We start from the raw sequence: 16113 nt of genomic DNA, 5'->3' as shown, positions 1-16113 counted from the left end.
GTTTGGCTACTGCTCCCTTGAAAGGGCTGCAGGAGGGCGGTATCCATTATCACTCCACAGCAGCACATGGTGACCAGACTCCAGGACCATGCTTACTGTGTTCTGGAAAAAGTGCAGTCTGGGTAGCTCCTGGTTGAGCAAACTTGCTACAGTGGCTGGATGAAAAATTTATTTCCAAAAATTTGACATACCGCCCTATTCACAAAACAGTAGCAAGGCGGTCAACAATGATAAAACGCACAGGTGAATCAAAATTGAGGGCTAGAAAATAAAAATGAGGGAGGTAGGGGATTTCAGTAGTTGCAAATTTATTTATTTGGATTTCTTACAGCCTTTTTGAATAAATGCCAATGAGGACTCATTGTGCCATAGCCCACAAGATCTAAACTAAAAAAATCCAAAGTGTGTGGGGGGGGGGGGGGGGGGGGGATGAGGAATTTTTAAACCCACTATCTCAAAGCTTTCTAGGATTTGTAATCCTTTACTAAGCAAAGCAAACTACAAATCCCAGAATGCTTAGAGATAATGGGAGGGAGGATGCAGTGGCATGGGAATATTGGGCGTTCCTCCCACTTAAGTCCAGTCATTCCAGGCAAAAGGGCTGACCAGGAGTTACAATCCAAGGCTCCCGCTAGGCCTCGGTGAATATGCAGCTCAAGTCTACCTGTCATAAACTGCTGAAATCACATCCTCAAAAGCCTGAGGGGGCTACCTCTACAGAATATCTGACCCAGGAACTTTGCATGGTAGTACACAGCACTATCACTAAGTCCCTATGCTGGCCCCAAGAACTGAAGTTTTGTATTCCCCAAGACATGGCACTCACATGCACTTCAATATAGTTCCCCATGCATGAAAAGCACTATATGGCAGATATTAATACACATACCCCTGGATTCTATATATGGCGCTTTGAGTAGCACATGTAAATTTGGGTGCATGCCCAATTTGCACATGCACCTTAATTGAATTAACAAGCCAATCAGCGCCAATAATTGGGCAAGAAATTATCTGCACTAGTTGACAATAAATAAAATGTACGTGTGCATCATCTTAGGTGTATTCCATAAAGAGGTGCACAGACCTGAAAAGGAGGCATGACCATGGGAGGAGCATTTGGGGGGGGGGGGGGGGGGGATCTGGGCATTCCTGCAATTTATGCTCGCCGTTACAGAATTAGGGGACTCTGCGCCTAATTTATGCACTGGGATTTAGATCAGTTTTCACTGGTGTAAATGGCTGCACCTAAATGTAGTTGTGGTTTCCGGTGCTAAGTGCTATTCTATAAACCGTGCCTAACTTTAAGCACAGTTTATAGAATAGCACTACGAGCTATTTGTTTCAGCGTCAAGATTTTAGGTGCCGTTTATAGAATCTTGCCCATAATACACTGGTGCCCTTGTAGCATGTCTAGGTTTCTGTACCCAGTGCTCAAGTGGCACTCAGAAAGTTGCCAATTCAAAGCTGGTACTAATCTAGTTTTCTTTTAAATGCTGACTAATTACAGCTTAATACAGGTGGCCTAGTTACTAGAATAATGGGCTGGAAGCCAGAAGACCCAAGTTCAAATCCTGCTTCTACCACTCACACACATTGTGGCCCTGAAATAAACCCCTACCTTGTTCTCAAATATTACTCTTAAAAACCATTTTGTAAGATTATGGTGCATGTACCTCTATCTCACATTGGAAACCCAATTTCAAAAGACTATAGTAGTTGAGGATGAAGGTGGCAGATGTACCTGCCATTGTTAGTGCAGAGGAATGGTGGTCGGAACTGGACCAGCACCCCATAAAGATGAACTTACAATGACATAAAACAAGTCTAGAGTCTCCACAGTGATGACAAACAGCAGGCAAGTCACAAAACCTTCATCAGTATCTAGACTCAAAACAATGTACCACCATTTTCACTTAGTGGAGTGTATATTTGCAGCCATCCAGCAGATGGAAAGAGAAGCAGAATGTTAGCAGAAGCACACCTGCAATTTACTGAATTACCATTTGAACTTCTTGTGCTATGTACAGGTGCCTTTAGTTTGGTTACACACTGTAATGAAAGAATCGTTAATGAGCTCAAAGGCTGAAGCCCTGCTACTTGTGTTCACTTAAATGTGGCTATAGCATGGAGCTCATGAAGGAGCAGAATGCATTAATATGTTCTGAAGCATCACTGTGGCTTCAAAAGTTAGATCTTTTTGTGCTCATTTAAATGTTTTTGTACAATCATGACATCCACAAAGAGCAACACAAACAAAAATAAAAACCCTTAAAATTTACATTCCAAGCAGCTAGGTTACACAGGAAAACACCCTTCTGAACTGTGGAGGGAGATAGCTTATGTTATGACTTGTAGCTTAAGAGACTTACAAAGCAGTGTCTTTGGCACGGCTACATAAAATATGAGTTGCTACATAAGACTGAACAGTCAATAAGGCCACAGCAGGAGGTGCAATTTATATGCACTGTGGCTACTGTAAAGCAGGCTGATTTAGAAATCACCTCCCAGGTCACATAGTTAAAGAAAACAAAACGATCTTTGTTGATTTACGCATCTCATCTATGCTGAGAAGCACTAAACCCAGATGATCAAATGCATGACCTCTATAAAAGATATGACATAGTGAAGGCTGGGAGTATTTCCAAAGACTTCTATTATGCAGCAGTTTCAGGTGAGAACCTCAGCTATGCCAACTGCTACACTTTCTAGTATTCCTTAGTGAAGTCTTAAAGCAGCCATCCGCATAAGGTCTGCATGGTTTTGGTTAGAGGAAGGACACAGATGCTCACGTACTGCACTACTGTAGATTATGGGTATAAGATGGTGCAGAGAATCTTTACATGTGCAAATGGACCAACTGAATTGGCCAACTTGGGTTTACACGTAGCAAAGACACTGTGGAAGATGTAATATTATAGCTCAAATTTGGACTTTTTAATAAAAATGCACACTAAAAAGACTGAAAATTCTAAAGAATTAACTCTTTATATAGTCTCATGCTCCACCTCCAATGAAAGAGAAACTGGAGACCTGACTTCAGTTGGAGTGGACACTTCCTACCTTCAATTAAAGCAATGAGAATATATTTCAAGTTGCGCAGAATGTCAGTGCACAAGAGTGTGGTTAATCAATCCGCTAGTTTATTAGTACAGTCTCACCACCACTACTACCCTTTTTTCTAAAAAAAACAAAAAATTACCCACACTTCTGTTAAGCTGAATGGCTGCTTTAAGTTCCATCTACTCTTTACAGCATGCGAGGACTGAACACAAAACAACCAGATAATTCCTTTTCTCTGTACCGATCACCACAAATCCCTAAGAAAGGGAAAATTGAGAGCTAGCCTGAGCTAATGCCAGAGAAATTATGCCAACCTGTTCACAGTGAAGCCTCTGTCAAAAATGCAGTGAACTGTGTGAATGGTTTTCCCATAAAGCCAATGTGCAACCAGAGAGGCATCATGAGATGTAATGCCTGAAGCACTAGGGCACAACACAGGCAGGGAGCGCTGACAAAAGTCTGTTTCTCGCTACCAGCTTCTTTTACTGACTTGCAACGTTGCATTGTGTTGTCCTTGCTAGTGCCATGCTGCAGAACAATTTGGTGCATGCTATCACTAACTGTGCCAGTAAAGCACTCTTGGTGTGATTTAAACTCCAGCTGCTGGTGCATCACTCTAAAATTGTTCGATTTGACTTTTGAGTGGGTGGGCAACCATGGTCAGTCAGGTTTTCAAGATTTCCACAATGAATCTGCATGAGATTGATTTGTAAGTCAGTGGCATAACTATGGGTGGGCACAGGCCCATGCATTCTTGGGTCAGACCCAATCAGTGGCGGCACCTCACTCCCCATTCTCTTTCTCTCCTCCCTCTCTGAATCCTGCCATCCCCTCCCTGGTGTACCTCAGAGGCATCCTGGCAGCAGCAGTGATTCATCTTCACTGCTTGCGCCAAATCCCGCAGGCTTCCCTCTGCTGCATCCTGCCAGTGAGGAAACAGGAAGTGATATCAGCAGGGGATGGGGGGACACTGCAGAAGAAAGCCTAGGGGGCCCGTGCAGGCACTGAAGATGAATTGCTGAGGCTGCCGGGTCATACCAGGGATAGGGGAATTCATGGAGGGGGCAGATGCCAGTCTTGGGGGTGGGGTGGGGCAGGGGGTTGGAAAGGACAGAGGAAATGCTGACCTAAGGGGGGGGAAGAGCCCACCCAAAATAGTAGGTCTGGCTACTCCACAATTGAATGTACTGCTTCAATTGTAAGTGATAGAACTCATGCATATTCATTGTTGAAGTCTTGAAAACTGTACTGGGTTGTGGCCCTCAAGGACTATGATTGTTCACTCCTGTTAGCACTTATCACCCCTCTCCGGGAGAAATATGCAGCAGTGACCCTAGCATTCACATGTTATCCTACTAGTTGTAGTGATATCTTCATTTCTCAGCTGTCAGAACACTAGCATGGTTTTCACAGCATTGGGGTACTTCAGTAGTGCTTGTCTACAGGTTTTATGCCAGTAGAAAAACATTAAATGTAAGTGGCTAACCATATGCTACATTGCATAGATTCTTTTGTATGATTTTAGCCAAACATTTTTTTTTATTAATAGCATTTAACTTATTATGCTACACATTCCACTCTTCACCATCTTGCTTTTCTTGCTTAGTGTCATCCTCTTCCACAGGCTGAGATTAGATACATGCTTGCAAACTTGAGGAAGAGAGAGTAGCTGTTTAAAATTCAGCCCCCAAACGTCAAGAGGTAGCACAAATAGTGTCTCTCTTTTGCTAAAATATGAAAGTGCAACCCGATTGCTTCCCATCACTGTTCCTGTACTGTAATGAGATATTATTGGCTATGACCCACATCCAAACTGAACCAACACAAAGGCTGGACAAAAGGAATTTTTCCTCCCTCATCTCACATTACTTAGAGATGAAGTTTGTTAGGTATATGTTTGACCATTATCTGTTTTAGTCTTTAAGGCAGAAAGGATGAGCATCTAGTTATACATATACAGCTCGGGATACACAGGTTTAAAAGATATGCATAAAACACAGTAGCCATTAACATAGCTAGTGCATGAAATGCAGTACAAAAACCTGGCTTTAAAACATTAACAAATCTGTTGCAAAGCGGATGCCACCACAGTGTTTACCCCAATTCTTCATAATGCTGAACTTCCTGACTGTGCACAATTGCCCCAGGAGTAGATGTCATTTAAATGGGGACTTTTAAAAAATAGGACTAGGATTTTATAGCCATAATCAGGAAAAGGGCAGGAGGTAGTCAAAAATATGGTACATAAATAGAGGAAGACTGTATACCTTTAAGGAAACAAGGGGCCCTTTTATTAAAGCTTAGTGTGTGCTAAATAATAAGACGTCCATAGGTATAAAATGGGCATCTTAGGAAAAGGGCCCCCAAAGAAGCAATACATTCACTTTTGCCCATTCCACATCTGTCCCAGTGATTTTGCTGGATAAATGTGGAGCAGTTTTTGCACTGGAGGAAAAATCTTTGTTCAATCTGCCCTAGAGTGCCCTGCAAATTACCCGGCTTTCAATTTTACTCACCAACTGTGAATGATGTATAAGCAGTCGCAAAATTGTATAAGTCAGAAAAGGGCTCTGCCAAACTTATCAGTGTAGTGTCTACCTAGTAGATCTATTAGTGTATAAGCTCTATCTTTGTGTTTGATCTGGATTTGTTTTTTATGTTACTTTCCCAATATTTCTGATTTGTATTTGGTGATCAGCACAGGAAAAATCCAAAATTTTGACTGTAGGTTACCCTCAAAATAGGAAGATCTTAGTGATGTGCACAAAATAAAGAGTTGAAGAGACTGAAATGTATTTCCACCTCTGAGTACTGACATCCCCCCTTTATTCTGTGCACATTCTTTTGAAAATCTAGACAAAATACAAAAAAATGCTACATCCGAAGTTCCAGATGGCAGAATGTCAGTAAATTATCCCTTAAACCTAAACATCGTTCTGTGCAAATTGCACATACATTTTTTGGTATGTTCACACAGTAAACCATAGAAACACATTGGCTCTGATGGCTACCATCCCACGAACAGCAGACAGATTCAGTGGTTAGTTAGTGGGGGAATCGGCTTGCTCTTCGGTAAGCATTATTCCATGGATGCTTACCGTTTGACCACACTCTAGGAAGGACACGCCTAAGGCCACCAAGCACTGCCACGTCTGGGGTAGAGAAAGAGAGAAAAACAAACATATTTTGGTTATTGGTAGGGCTGACCATGTGGCAATATATCAGATTTGACTTCCTAGCCAATCACACAAGTCTGCAACTCAAAAATAAAGACACATTCTGTACTTGTATCTGTGAAAGATAGCAGACGATGGTAAACAAATAGCAAATTGGCCCAACCTCTCAATTATAACCACTCTTAAGAATGCATTCTATCTGCCAGCTCTATGACACAGTCAATTTGTAAAATAATTGCTCCTTATCCAAATGAAGTTTTGTCAAGAGGAAGCGACATCACCTAGCATGATGGCAGCATAGGGCAAGCACTCTGGCTCCAGTCAGTACAACTCTTGGTTCTAAACATGCTATTAAGTGCATTTTCAGTGTGAGTTCTGCAGTAGCAGTGCAGGGAAAGCTAGAACCCACAAGGACTTCAAAATAAGGGGGAGGGGATAAGACAGTCAATTTGGGAGTATGCTTACTTCAAAACCAGCACTGGGATGCGAGAGAGCCCAAATATGATGAGCAATTGTGCTATAATAGAGGCCAGCCCATATGGCAATCAGAAAATGAACACAGTAGTATTATGGCAAAGAAAATGAGCAATCTCTGAGTGGACCTGCATAGCTGGCTCCAAGAAATCCAGTGTGACATAGCTCAGCTGAGAGGGGGCTTAACTGGGCTCATGGCGTATTCGAGAGGGTATCACAGATATGAAAGAGCAGTGTCTCAATGAGTGCCATATGGTGATAACCTCTTCAGAAGTGTCTGCAAACAATCCAGAAAGAAAATACAGGCCTGTTGGTAAAAGTAATGGACTTGGAAAACGCATATGCTGAAGGGGTGTTCCGGAGACTGCCGACTATACTGGTTACAAAAAGGTAATGGAGCAAGTAAGTCTTACTGTTCTAACCAATGGTGATGAAATGGAGCACAAACCTACAATAAAACTAAAATTACTCACCTGTAGCAGATGTTCTCAGAGGACAGCAGGATGGATATGCTCACTGGTAGACGTCATCTGATGGTGCCTGCCATGGTAAGCATTCCTCAGTGTTCTTTCTTGAAGCCTTTGGAAAAGGTGCACCGCGAATACACAGGACCAGCTGACCTTGCATAAAGATGATGGGCCACTTCCAGAGGCTGCAAGAAAGAATGCTGTGGAGTGCTTACTGCAGCAGGCTACGGCGGATGATGTCACCCACTAGTGAGAATATTTACATCCTGCTTGTTCTGGAAGAAAAATGAGCAAGCACATCAAATCACTAAGGGCACTGTGTAGGAATGTGCCCAGAGGCACTGGATCATATTTCAAAGCATATGAACATCTCAAAATGCACAAATTGGACATCCTTATGTTTGAAATGTCCAAATCCCGATTTTGCAAAGGCAGAAAAGGGATGTCCAATCCTGCAGTATATCCAAATAACAAGGGGGCATGTTTTAGGCAGGACAAAGAAGGGCCCAAAATCAGGACATCCAACAGCGATTTCCAAACAGGAAGAAACATCCTACTACTACTACTTATCATTTCTATAGCGCTACAAGGCATACACAGCGCTGCACACCATACACAAAAAGACAGTCCCTGCTCAAAGAGCTTACAATCTAGATAAGACAGGCAGACAGAACAATTAAGGGTAAGGGAATAAAGAGGTGAGGATAAAAGGACAGGGCAAGTGAGCAGTGGTTAGGAGTCAAAAGCAGTGGTAAAGAGGTGGGCTTTAAGTTTGGAAAACGGCCAAAGAGGGGGCTAGACGTACAGGCTTGGGAAGTTTATTCCAGGCGTGTGGTGCAGCAAGCTAAAAGGAACGGAGTCTGGAATTAGCAGTAGAGGAGAAGGGAACAGATTAAGAGAGAATCACTTCTAGGGTACAAAAAGGTGCTCTGATTGAGCAGCTGACCACTGGTGGGATTAAGGGCAAGATGCACTAAACTAAACGAGCCTTTAACAAGCATTTAATGAGCCTTTAACGAGCCAGATTACCCTGGCATGCACTAAAGCCCAATTTCCGACGACGGTAGCAGCGAATGAAAACGGAATGCAGATGAGCAAATTGTGTTGAAACCCTATTGAAATGAGATGCACTAAGGTTTTCCGCTTGTCCTAATGCTGGAAAACTCCGGGAAAGCTAACGAGAGGTCTATACCTCTCGCTGGGGCTGCGCAGGCCTCGAAAACTGAAATGTCAAAAAAAAAAAATTGGGAGGGGGCAAAAACGTTCGTCAGGAGCGTCCTTTATTGACGGCCTTGCCCCCCCCCCCCCAAGGTCGCCGCTGCTCCCCGCTCCCCCCTGCATTGAAATCATAACTTTGGGCAGCCCCGGCCCACCTCCCTCCCTTTCTCCTCCTTTCTTTGAAATGACAGCTCCCGCCATCCTCCGCCCCGTGCCCCGCCCCTGAGGTCATTGCTGCCGCTCCCCCCCCCCCCCTCCACCGGATCCCCCTCCGTCTGATACCGGGCCCTCACAGCACCTCTCACCTCTGTGTGAAGGCACTGCACCGGCAAGAACAGCTGATCACCTCTTCGGATTTCCCTCCTTTCCTCCTGGGCCCGCCCTTGTCTGACGTAAGTAACCTACATCCCTTGCTTTTGCTGGGGAGCAGCAGGGGCCTTAGGCACATGCTGTTGACGAGAACGAGCGCGCTGGGGCTGAGCCTGACTAGGGGGAGCGGGAAGCAGCGGCGACCTTGGGCTGGGGGGGGTCAAGGCCGTCCATAAAGGACGTGTTTGTTTGTTTTTTCTGATGTCCTTGGCATGCACAGAGCAGACAGCATAACGCTTGGCTGCTCTGCGCATGCTCTACCGGCCAATTATAAGACGGTTTTACGAAGGGTTAGAGAATGCAAGTGAGCTGCAACGAGCAGCTCATTTGCATTCCCTTTCCTTCGTGCATAGCCGTTCCCTACCGATTCGCTATGCAATTTGGTACGGAACGGCTCTAACGAGGACTTTTGTGCATCCCCCCCTAAGTCATGACACCTCCTTAATCTCCCCTTTTCTCCTGAAAGTGAAACTGAAAGGAGATACCAGGCTCTATAACTGCTTCAGGTATTATGGGCATTCTTAAAGCAGGAAGTAAGTCAGAGAAGAGGTTCAAATCCCACTCTAGCTCTTATTTTGTAATTATGAGCCCTCCAGATACAGACAAATACATACTATACTTGAATATACACCATTTCAATAGCCTTCAAGCTTGCAGGTGTCTTTTATATTTAGGTACAGTTTATATTTTTCTGTTTCTAGAGAACTCACAATAATAAATAACAGTTAAAATGGGATTTGAACCTAGGTCCCTTGGTTTAAAGTCCTCTGCACTAACCACTAGGCTGCCCCTCTGCTCTGCAGGGATGTCTGTGTGGCCATTCTTCTAAGAATGCTTCTAAACAGACATCCTTGTCTCTGCTTTTCTGCCATTCACATGTTGGACATTCCAGTTTGTAAAATGGTCGTTAATGCTGGACATTCCCAGCACATGGACATCCATCTCATATATTTTCAAACAGGAAATCCTGACATATTTTCTGTTAGAAAATACATGAGAGATGGATGTCCTTTCGAAAATGCCCCTCACTGTCTCGTTACTATGACTTCTTTGAAAAGGACATGCTGTCACATCTGTGGCCGTGATCACCCTCAGACTTACCTTATTTCTGGGGGTCAGCTTCTAAGCTGGCTTCTGCCTATCCTTTCTGGAGTAGTTTTCCTTCTGTGTGCTGGCTGCTTCCAGCATGGCTCTAATTACTCTACTCTACTGCACCTGGGGGTGCTGCCTGAGTTAGCTCTACCTCTGTCTCCAGCCTGGCTCTGTTTGCTCCTCTGTGCTGCACCTAGGTATTCTAATTCTCTCTATGTTCTGTGTGCACTCTGCCTGCTCCTTGGTTTGTGCTCCTCTCACCCGCTGGTGGCCAGAGCCAGTGGCTGCCATAGTTTGTCTTGCTGTTCCTACCCGTTCCAGACTTCAGTCCGGTCTGGTTCTTCCAGGCTGCCGGACTTGTCTCTCTTGTTTGTGCCTGGACAGCCTCCGTAGTTGCTTACTGATGGCTGCAGCTGCTCCTCAGGTGTTGAAGGGCTTTATTAATCACTTAGAGACTGCAGCCTTTGCCTTGTCTAAGATCCCTGGTATGTTAGAGTGCTCTGTGCACTGCTACCTTGTCCAGTTCAGTGTGAGCTTCTAGCTTGTTACTGGTAGCTTGGGCATAGCTTTTCTTGTTGGCTTGTGTACAGCTTTACTAGTTCTCCTGAGTGTTGTGTTGTGTGAGTTCCTAGCGTGTGACTAGTTAGCTTGGGCATAGCTTTGCTTGTTAGCTTGTGTACAGCTTTACTAGTTCTCCCGTGTTATGCTTAGTGTGAGTTTCTAGCTTGTGACTAGTTAGCTTGGGCATAGCTTTCTTGTTAGCTTGTGTACAGCTTTACTAGTTTTCTTGTGTTTAGCTTTCTGGTTTTCCTTTGCTTCTGGAGCTTCAGCCCTAGTCCTGTCCGCTGCCAGTACTCCTTGCTACTGGAGCTCCAGCCATAGTCTTGCTACTTGACCTGACCATTGCCTGAATCTGACTACTCTCTGCGCCTGCTGCCTGACCCGACTACTGCCTGAACCCCGATACTTGCTGCTTGCTGCCTGACCCGACTACTGCCTGAACCTGGATATTCTCTGCCTGTGGCCAGACTTGACTATTGCCGGAACCTGGACATTCCCTGCCTGTCTGCCTTGCTTTCGCCTAGGTGCCTGGGGGCACTTCTGTATCCTGATTCCTGTTGTTCCTGCTTGCTAGTTCCAGTTTTCCTGTAAGCCCTGCCGGCTGCCCGAACCTGAGGGCTCAACCCTCGGGGAACGGTGGGTAAGCGTAGGTGAAGCCTAGGTCCAGTGTGTTCCTGTCCAGCAGGTTCCGGTCCCGTGTGTTCCAATCCAGTGTGTACCAGTCCAGTGCGCACCCGTCCGGTGCGTTCCAGTCCTGTGTATTCCACTGCAGAACTCCAGTCCGGGGTTCCAGTCCAGCCTTGCCTCGTCTCTGCTTTGAAGGTGACCTTGCCTGCCACTGCCGCTCCACAGTAGTGGTCCAAGGGCACACAAACCCAGTGCTTCCAGGGGGGAAGCCTGACACATGCTGATAGAAGCCAGGAAGATGAGCTCCACAGAGTGGGAAGGCCACAAAGTGTAGGACTCCACGGATCTTGCACTAGTTTCTATTAAACATTGGCAAGAGTTTATAGACTTCAATAATAAATTAAAGGTGGAGAAAGTGAAGTTGCTTACCTGTTTAGCCACACATACAGGCTAACATCATCTTGACACCTGCAGACCAGACCCTCTCTCCCAAAGCCCAGAAGAGAGAGAAAAAGCTCCCTGGGCATGTGCGAATGCTCCTTCTCTAGCAACCAACACCCTTCCTCCACAGTCTTTTCTACAGCTAAGGGTAACTAACTATGAGAAGTTGGAGGATTGTGTGGCTGATTTATCCTGCTGTCCACAGAGAAATCTAAGTTACTCACCTGTAGCAGATGTTCTCCGAGGACAGCAGGCATATATTCTCACAAACGGGTGATGCCATTTGACAGAGCCCGGTGTAGTCACTGCCAAAGTGTACTGCCACTTTGCTTTAAGGCAGTGTCCCCATTGCGCATGTGCGGGTGCCTTCCCACACATGCACAAGCGTGGGACTGGCAGTACAGTGTTAAAACTAAGATGACAACTCCAAGGGGAGGTGGGCGGGCTGTGAGAAATATGCCTGCTGTCCTCAGAGAACAACTGTTGAGTAACAGCTTTCTCTGACAACAAGCAGGCATGATATTCTCACAAATGGAACTCACTAGCTACCAGGCTCACAGAAAAAGCAAAGATACTTGCATGTAGCAGGTATTCTCCGAGGACAACAGGCTGATTGTTCTCATGATTGGGTCGACGCCCGCGGCAGCCCAGGAGACCGGCAAAACATTTTGCAAGCAACATAAGAATCTTCGAGAACACTCCAGAGCGCGGGCAGAGTGCACAGCGCATGCGCAAATGGCTTCCCGCCCGCCGCACGAGCGTGTCATCCTCAAGTTTAATAAAAAGCAAACTAGAGAACTAGAACAACTCCAAAGGGGAGGAGGGTGGGTTTGTCAGAACAATCAGCCTGCTGTTCTCGGAGAATACCTCCTACAGGTATGCATCTTCGCTTTCTCCGAGGACAAACAGGCTGCTTGTTCTCACATGTGGGGTATCCCTAGTAACCAGGCTCACTCAAAACAATGAACATTGGTCAATTGGGATTCCCAACGGCGAGAACAGAACATAGATTGTCCTGAAGAGAAACACAACTAAATGAGAGTGTAGCCTGGAACAGATCAAAAATGGGCCTAGGGGGGTGGAGTTGGATTCTAAACCCTGAACAGATTCTGCAGCACCGCCCAAACCGACTGTCGCGTCGGGTATCTTGCTGAAGGCAGTAGTGAGATGTGAATGTGTGGACTGATGACCACGTTGCAGCCTTGCAAATCTCTTCAATAGAAGCTGACTTCAAGTGAGCCACTGACGCAGCCATGGCTCTGACATTATGAGCCTTGACATGGCCCTCTAGAGTCAGCCCAGCTTGGGCATAAGTAAAGGATGTGCAATCCATTAGCCAATTAGAGATTGTGCGTTTTTTGATGGCGACTCCCCAACTGTTGGGATCAAAAGAAAAACAACTGGATGGACTGTCTATAGGGCTTCGTCCGCTCCACGTAAAAGGCCAATGCTCTCTTACAGTCCAAGGTGTGCAACTTGTCTTCACCAAGGCGGATATGTGGACGGGGAAAAAATGTTGGCAAGACAATTGACTGGTTCAGATGGAACTCTGACACCACCTTTGGCAAGAACTTAGGGTGAGTGCGGAGGACTACTCTGTTATGATGAAACCTGATATAAGGTGCATGCACTACCAGGGCTTGGAGCTCACTGACTCTACGAGCTGAAGTAACAGCCACCAAGAAAATGACCTTCCAGGTCAAATACTTCAGATGGCAGGAATGCAGTGGCCCAGCTGGGTGAGAACGACGTTGAGATCCCATGACACTAGTGGAGGTTTGACAGGGGGCTTTGACAAGAGCAAACCTCTCATGAATCGAAGAACCATATGCCAGGCCCCCTCCCTGCCCATCTTCAAAGCCTTGCTCAAAGCCCACCTCTTCAATGTCGCCTTTGGCACCTACCCACCATATTTCTATTCAGGAAATCTAGACTGCTCCAACTTGACATTTCACCCATTAGTTTGTAAGCTCTTTTGAGCAGGGACTGTCCTTTTTTGTTAAACTGTACAGCGCTGCATAACCCTAGTAGCGCTCTAGAAATGTTAAGTAGTAGAAGTAGTAACTAAAGGCTGTCCACAGATAGGCTTACCCTCTACACGTTGATGAAAAGCACTAATTGCACTAAGGTGAACTCTTACGGAGTTGGTCTTGATAAGCAGGGTATGTGTAGGACAAGAAAAAGGATCTAGGGCCTTGTTGCAATACCAGACGGCAAACCTCCTCCATTTGAAAGAATAACACTTTTTTGTGGAATCTTCCCTGGAAGAAAGCAAGACTCGAGAGACACCCTCTGAAAGACCCAAGGAGGCGAATTCTAAGCTAAGCTCTCAATATCCAGGCCGTGACAGCCAGAGACTGGAGGTTGGGATGTAGAAGCGAACCCTTGTTCTGGGTGATGAGGGTCGGAAAACACTACAATCTCCATGGTTCTTCGGAGGATAACTCCAGAAGAAGAGGGAACCAGATCTGACGAAGCCAGAAGGGAGCAACCAAGATCATTGTTCCACGGTCTTGCTTGAGTTTCAGCAAAGTCTTCCCTACTAGAGGTATGGGAGGATATGCATACAGAAGGCCTGTTCCCCAATGAAGGAGAAAGGCATCTGATGCTAGTCTGTCGTGGGCCTGAAGCCTGAAACAGAACTAAGGGACCTTGTGTTTGATTTGAGTGGCAAAAAGATACACCGAGGGGGTGCCCCACGCTCGGAAGATCTTGCGGGCTATGCCTATACTCAGTGACCACTCGTGAGGTTACATTACCCTGCTAAGCCTGTCGGCCAGACAGTTGTTTACACCTGCCAGATAAGTGGCTTGGAGATAGGATTGAGATGGGACTTGGAGTAATTTATTATGAAACCCAGTAGCTCTAGCACCTGAATAGTCATTTGCATGGACTCCAGAGCACAGTCCTCAGAGGTGCTCTTTACCAGCCAATCGTTGAGATAAGGAAACACATGCACTCCCAGTCTGGGTAGCGATGCTGCAACTACCACTAGATATTTTGTAAACACTCTGGGTGCAGACGCCAGGCTGAAGGGCAGTACACGGTACTGAAAGTGCTGTGTTCTCAGCCGAAATCGAAGGTACTTCCTGTGAGCTGGAGTATCGAGGTATGTGTGTAAGCATCCTTTAAGTCCAGAGAGCATAGTCAATCGTTTCCCTGAATCATGGGAAGAACGGTGCCCAGGGAAACCATCCTGAACTTTTCTCGGACTAGGAATTTGTTCAGGGCCCTTAGGTCTAAGATGGGACGCATCCCCCCTGTTTTCTTTTGTACAAGGAAGTACCTGGAATAGAATCCAAGCCCTTCTTCCCCTGGTGGAACGGGATCAACCGCATGGGATTTTAGAAGAGCGGAGAGTTCCTCTGCAAGTATCTGCTTGTGCTGGGAGCTGTAAGAATGAGCTCCTGGTGGACAATTTGGAGGTTTGGATTCCAGATTGAGGGTGTATCCTAACCGGACTATATGAAGAACCCACCTGTCGGAGGTTAAGCGAGGCCACCTTTGGTGAGAAAACATTAACCTCCCTCCAACTGGCAAGCCGTCCGGTATGGACACTTTTACTGCAGCTATGCTTAACTGGAGCCAGTCAAAAACTCGTCCCTTGCTTTTGCTGGGGAGCAGCAGGGGCCTTAGGCGCATGCTGTTGACGAGAACGAGTGCGCTGAGCCTGACTAGGCTGTCGAGAAGCCGGAGTGTACCTACGTCTAGCATAGGAATAGGGAGCACTCCACTTCCCACCAAAAAACCTCCTAGTTGTTGAGGAGGTTGTAGCAGAAGGCACCCAGCAGGAGAGAGAATCCATAGCATCATTATGCTTCTTGATCTGGTCAACAAGATCCTCTACTTTTTCACCAAAAAGATTATCCCCCCCGGCAAGGTACATCCACCATGTGCTGCTGGTCCGAATGATCCAGGTCAGAGACACGCAGCCATGAGAGCCTGCACATCACTATACTCTGAGCAGCGATTCTGGATGTCACATCAAAAGAGTTGTAAGCGCTCCTGGCCAGGAATTTACAATACGCCTTCTGCTGCCTGACCACCTGGCGAAAAGGCTCGGCCTGCTCCAGAGGGAGGGCATCAACCAAGGAAGCCAGCTGCCTCACTGAGTTCCACAAATGAATGCTCGTGAAGAGCTGGTACGATTGGATACGGGCAGCGAGCAAAGTGGCCTGATACGTCTTCCTCCCAAAAGAATCCAAGGTCCTAGTTTCTCTGCCTGGGGGCACCGAGGCATAGTCTCTAGTACTCCTGGCTCTCTTGAGGGCAGAGTCCACCACCATGGAACTGTGGGGTAACTGAGATCTTATCAACCCAGGTTCACCATGGATCCGATACTGGGAATCAGATTTCTTCGGGATCACGGGGCCAGACAGAGGGAACGACCAGATCTGCATAAGGACTTCCTTGAGTACCTTATGCAAAGGAGCCATCACATTCTCCTTAGATGGAGAGAGATAATCCAGGACCTCAAGCATCTAAGTCCTGGGCTCATCCTCCACCTCCACAGGGAATGGAATAGCAGTACCCATTTCCTGGACAAAAGATGTAAAAGAGAGACTCTCAGGAGGAGACAGTCTCCTTTTAGGTGGAGGGGTAGGTTCAGAGGGAATCGCATACGACTC

The 16113-nt window shown here is 46.2% G+C and overlaps 1 protein-coding gene across 3 annotated transcripts in view; it reads right to left on the bottom strand.

Moving 5' to 3' along the window:
- SLC11A2 (solute carrier family 11 member 2) overlaps positions 1–16113 on the bottom strand; it is a 319640-nt gene that overhangs the window by 14569 nt on the left and 288958 nt on the right. For all 3 annotated transcript variants that reach the window (XM_030198289.1, XM_030198288.1, XM_030198291.1), the window contains one exon: positions 6159–6212. In XM_030198289.1, the coding sequence (XP_030054149.1) occupies positions 6159–6212 (54 nt within the window). The remainder of the gene's footprint in view (positions 1–6158; positions 6213–16113) is intronic.

Source organism: Microcaecilia unicolor, chromosome 3 (genome assembly GCF_901765095.1).
Source record: "Microcaecilia unicolor chromosome 3, aMicUni1.1, whole genome shotgun sequence".
Classification (NCBI taxonomy): domain Eukaryota; kingdom Metazoa; phylum Chordata; class Amphibia; order Gymnophiona; family Siphonopidae; genus Microcaecilia; species Microcaecilia unicolor.
Note: the sequence above shows the minus strand (reverse complement) of the source record. Positions and strands in the feature narration are given on the sequence as shown.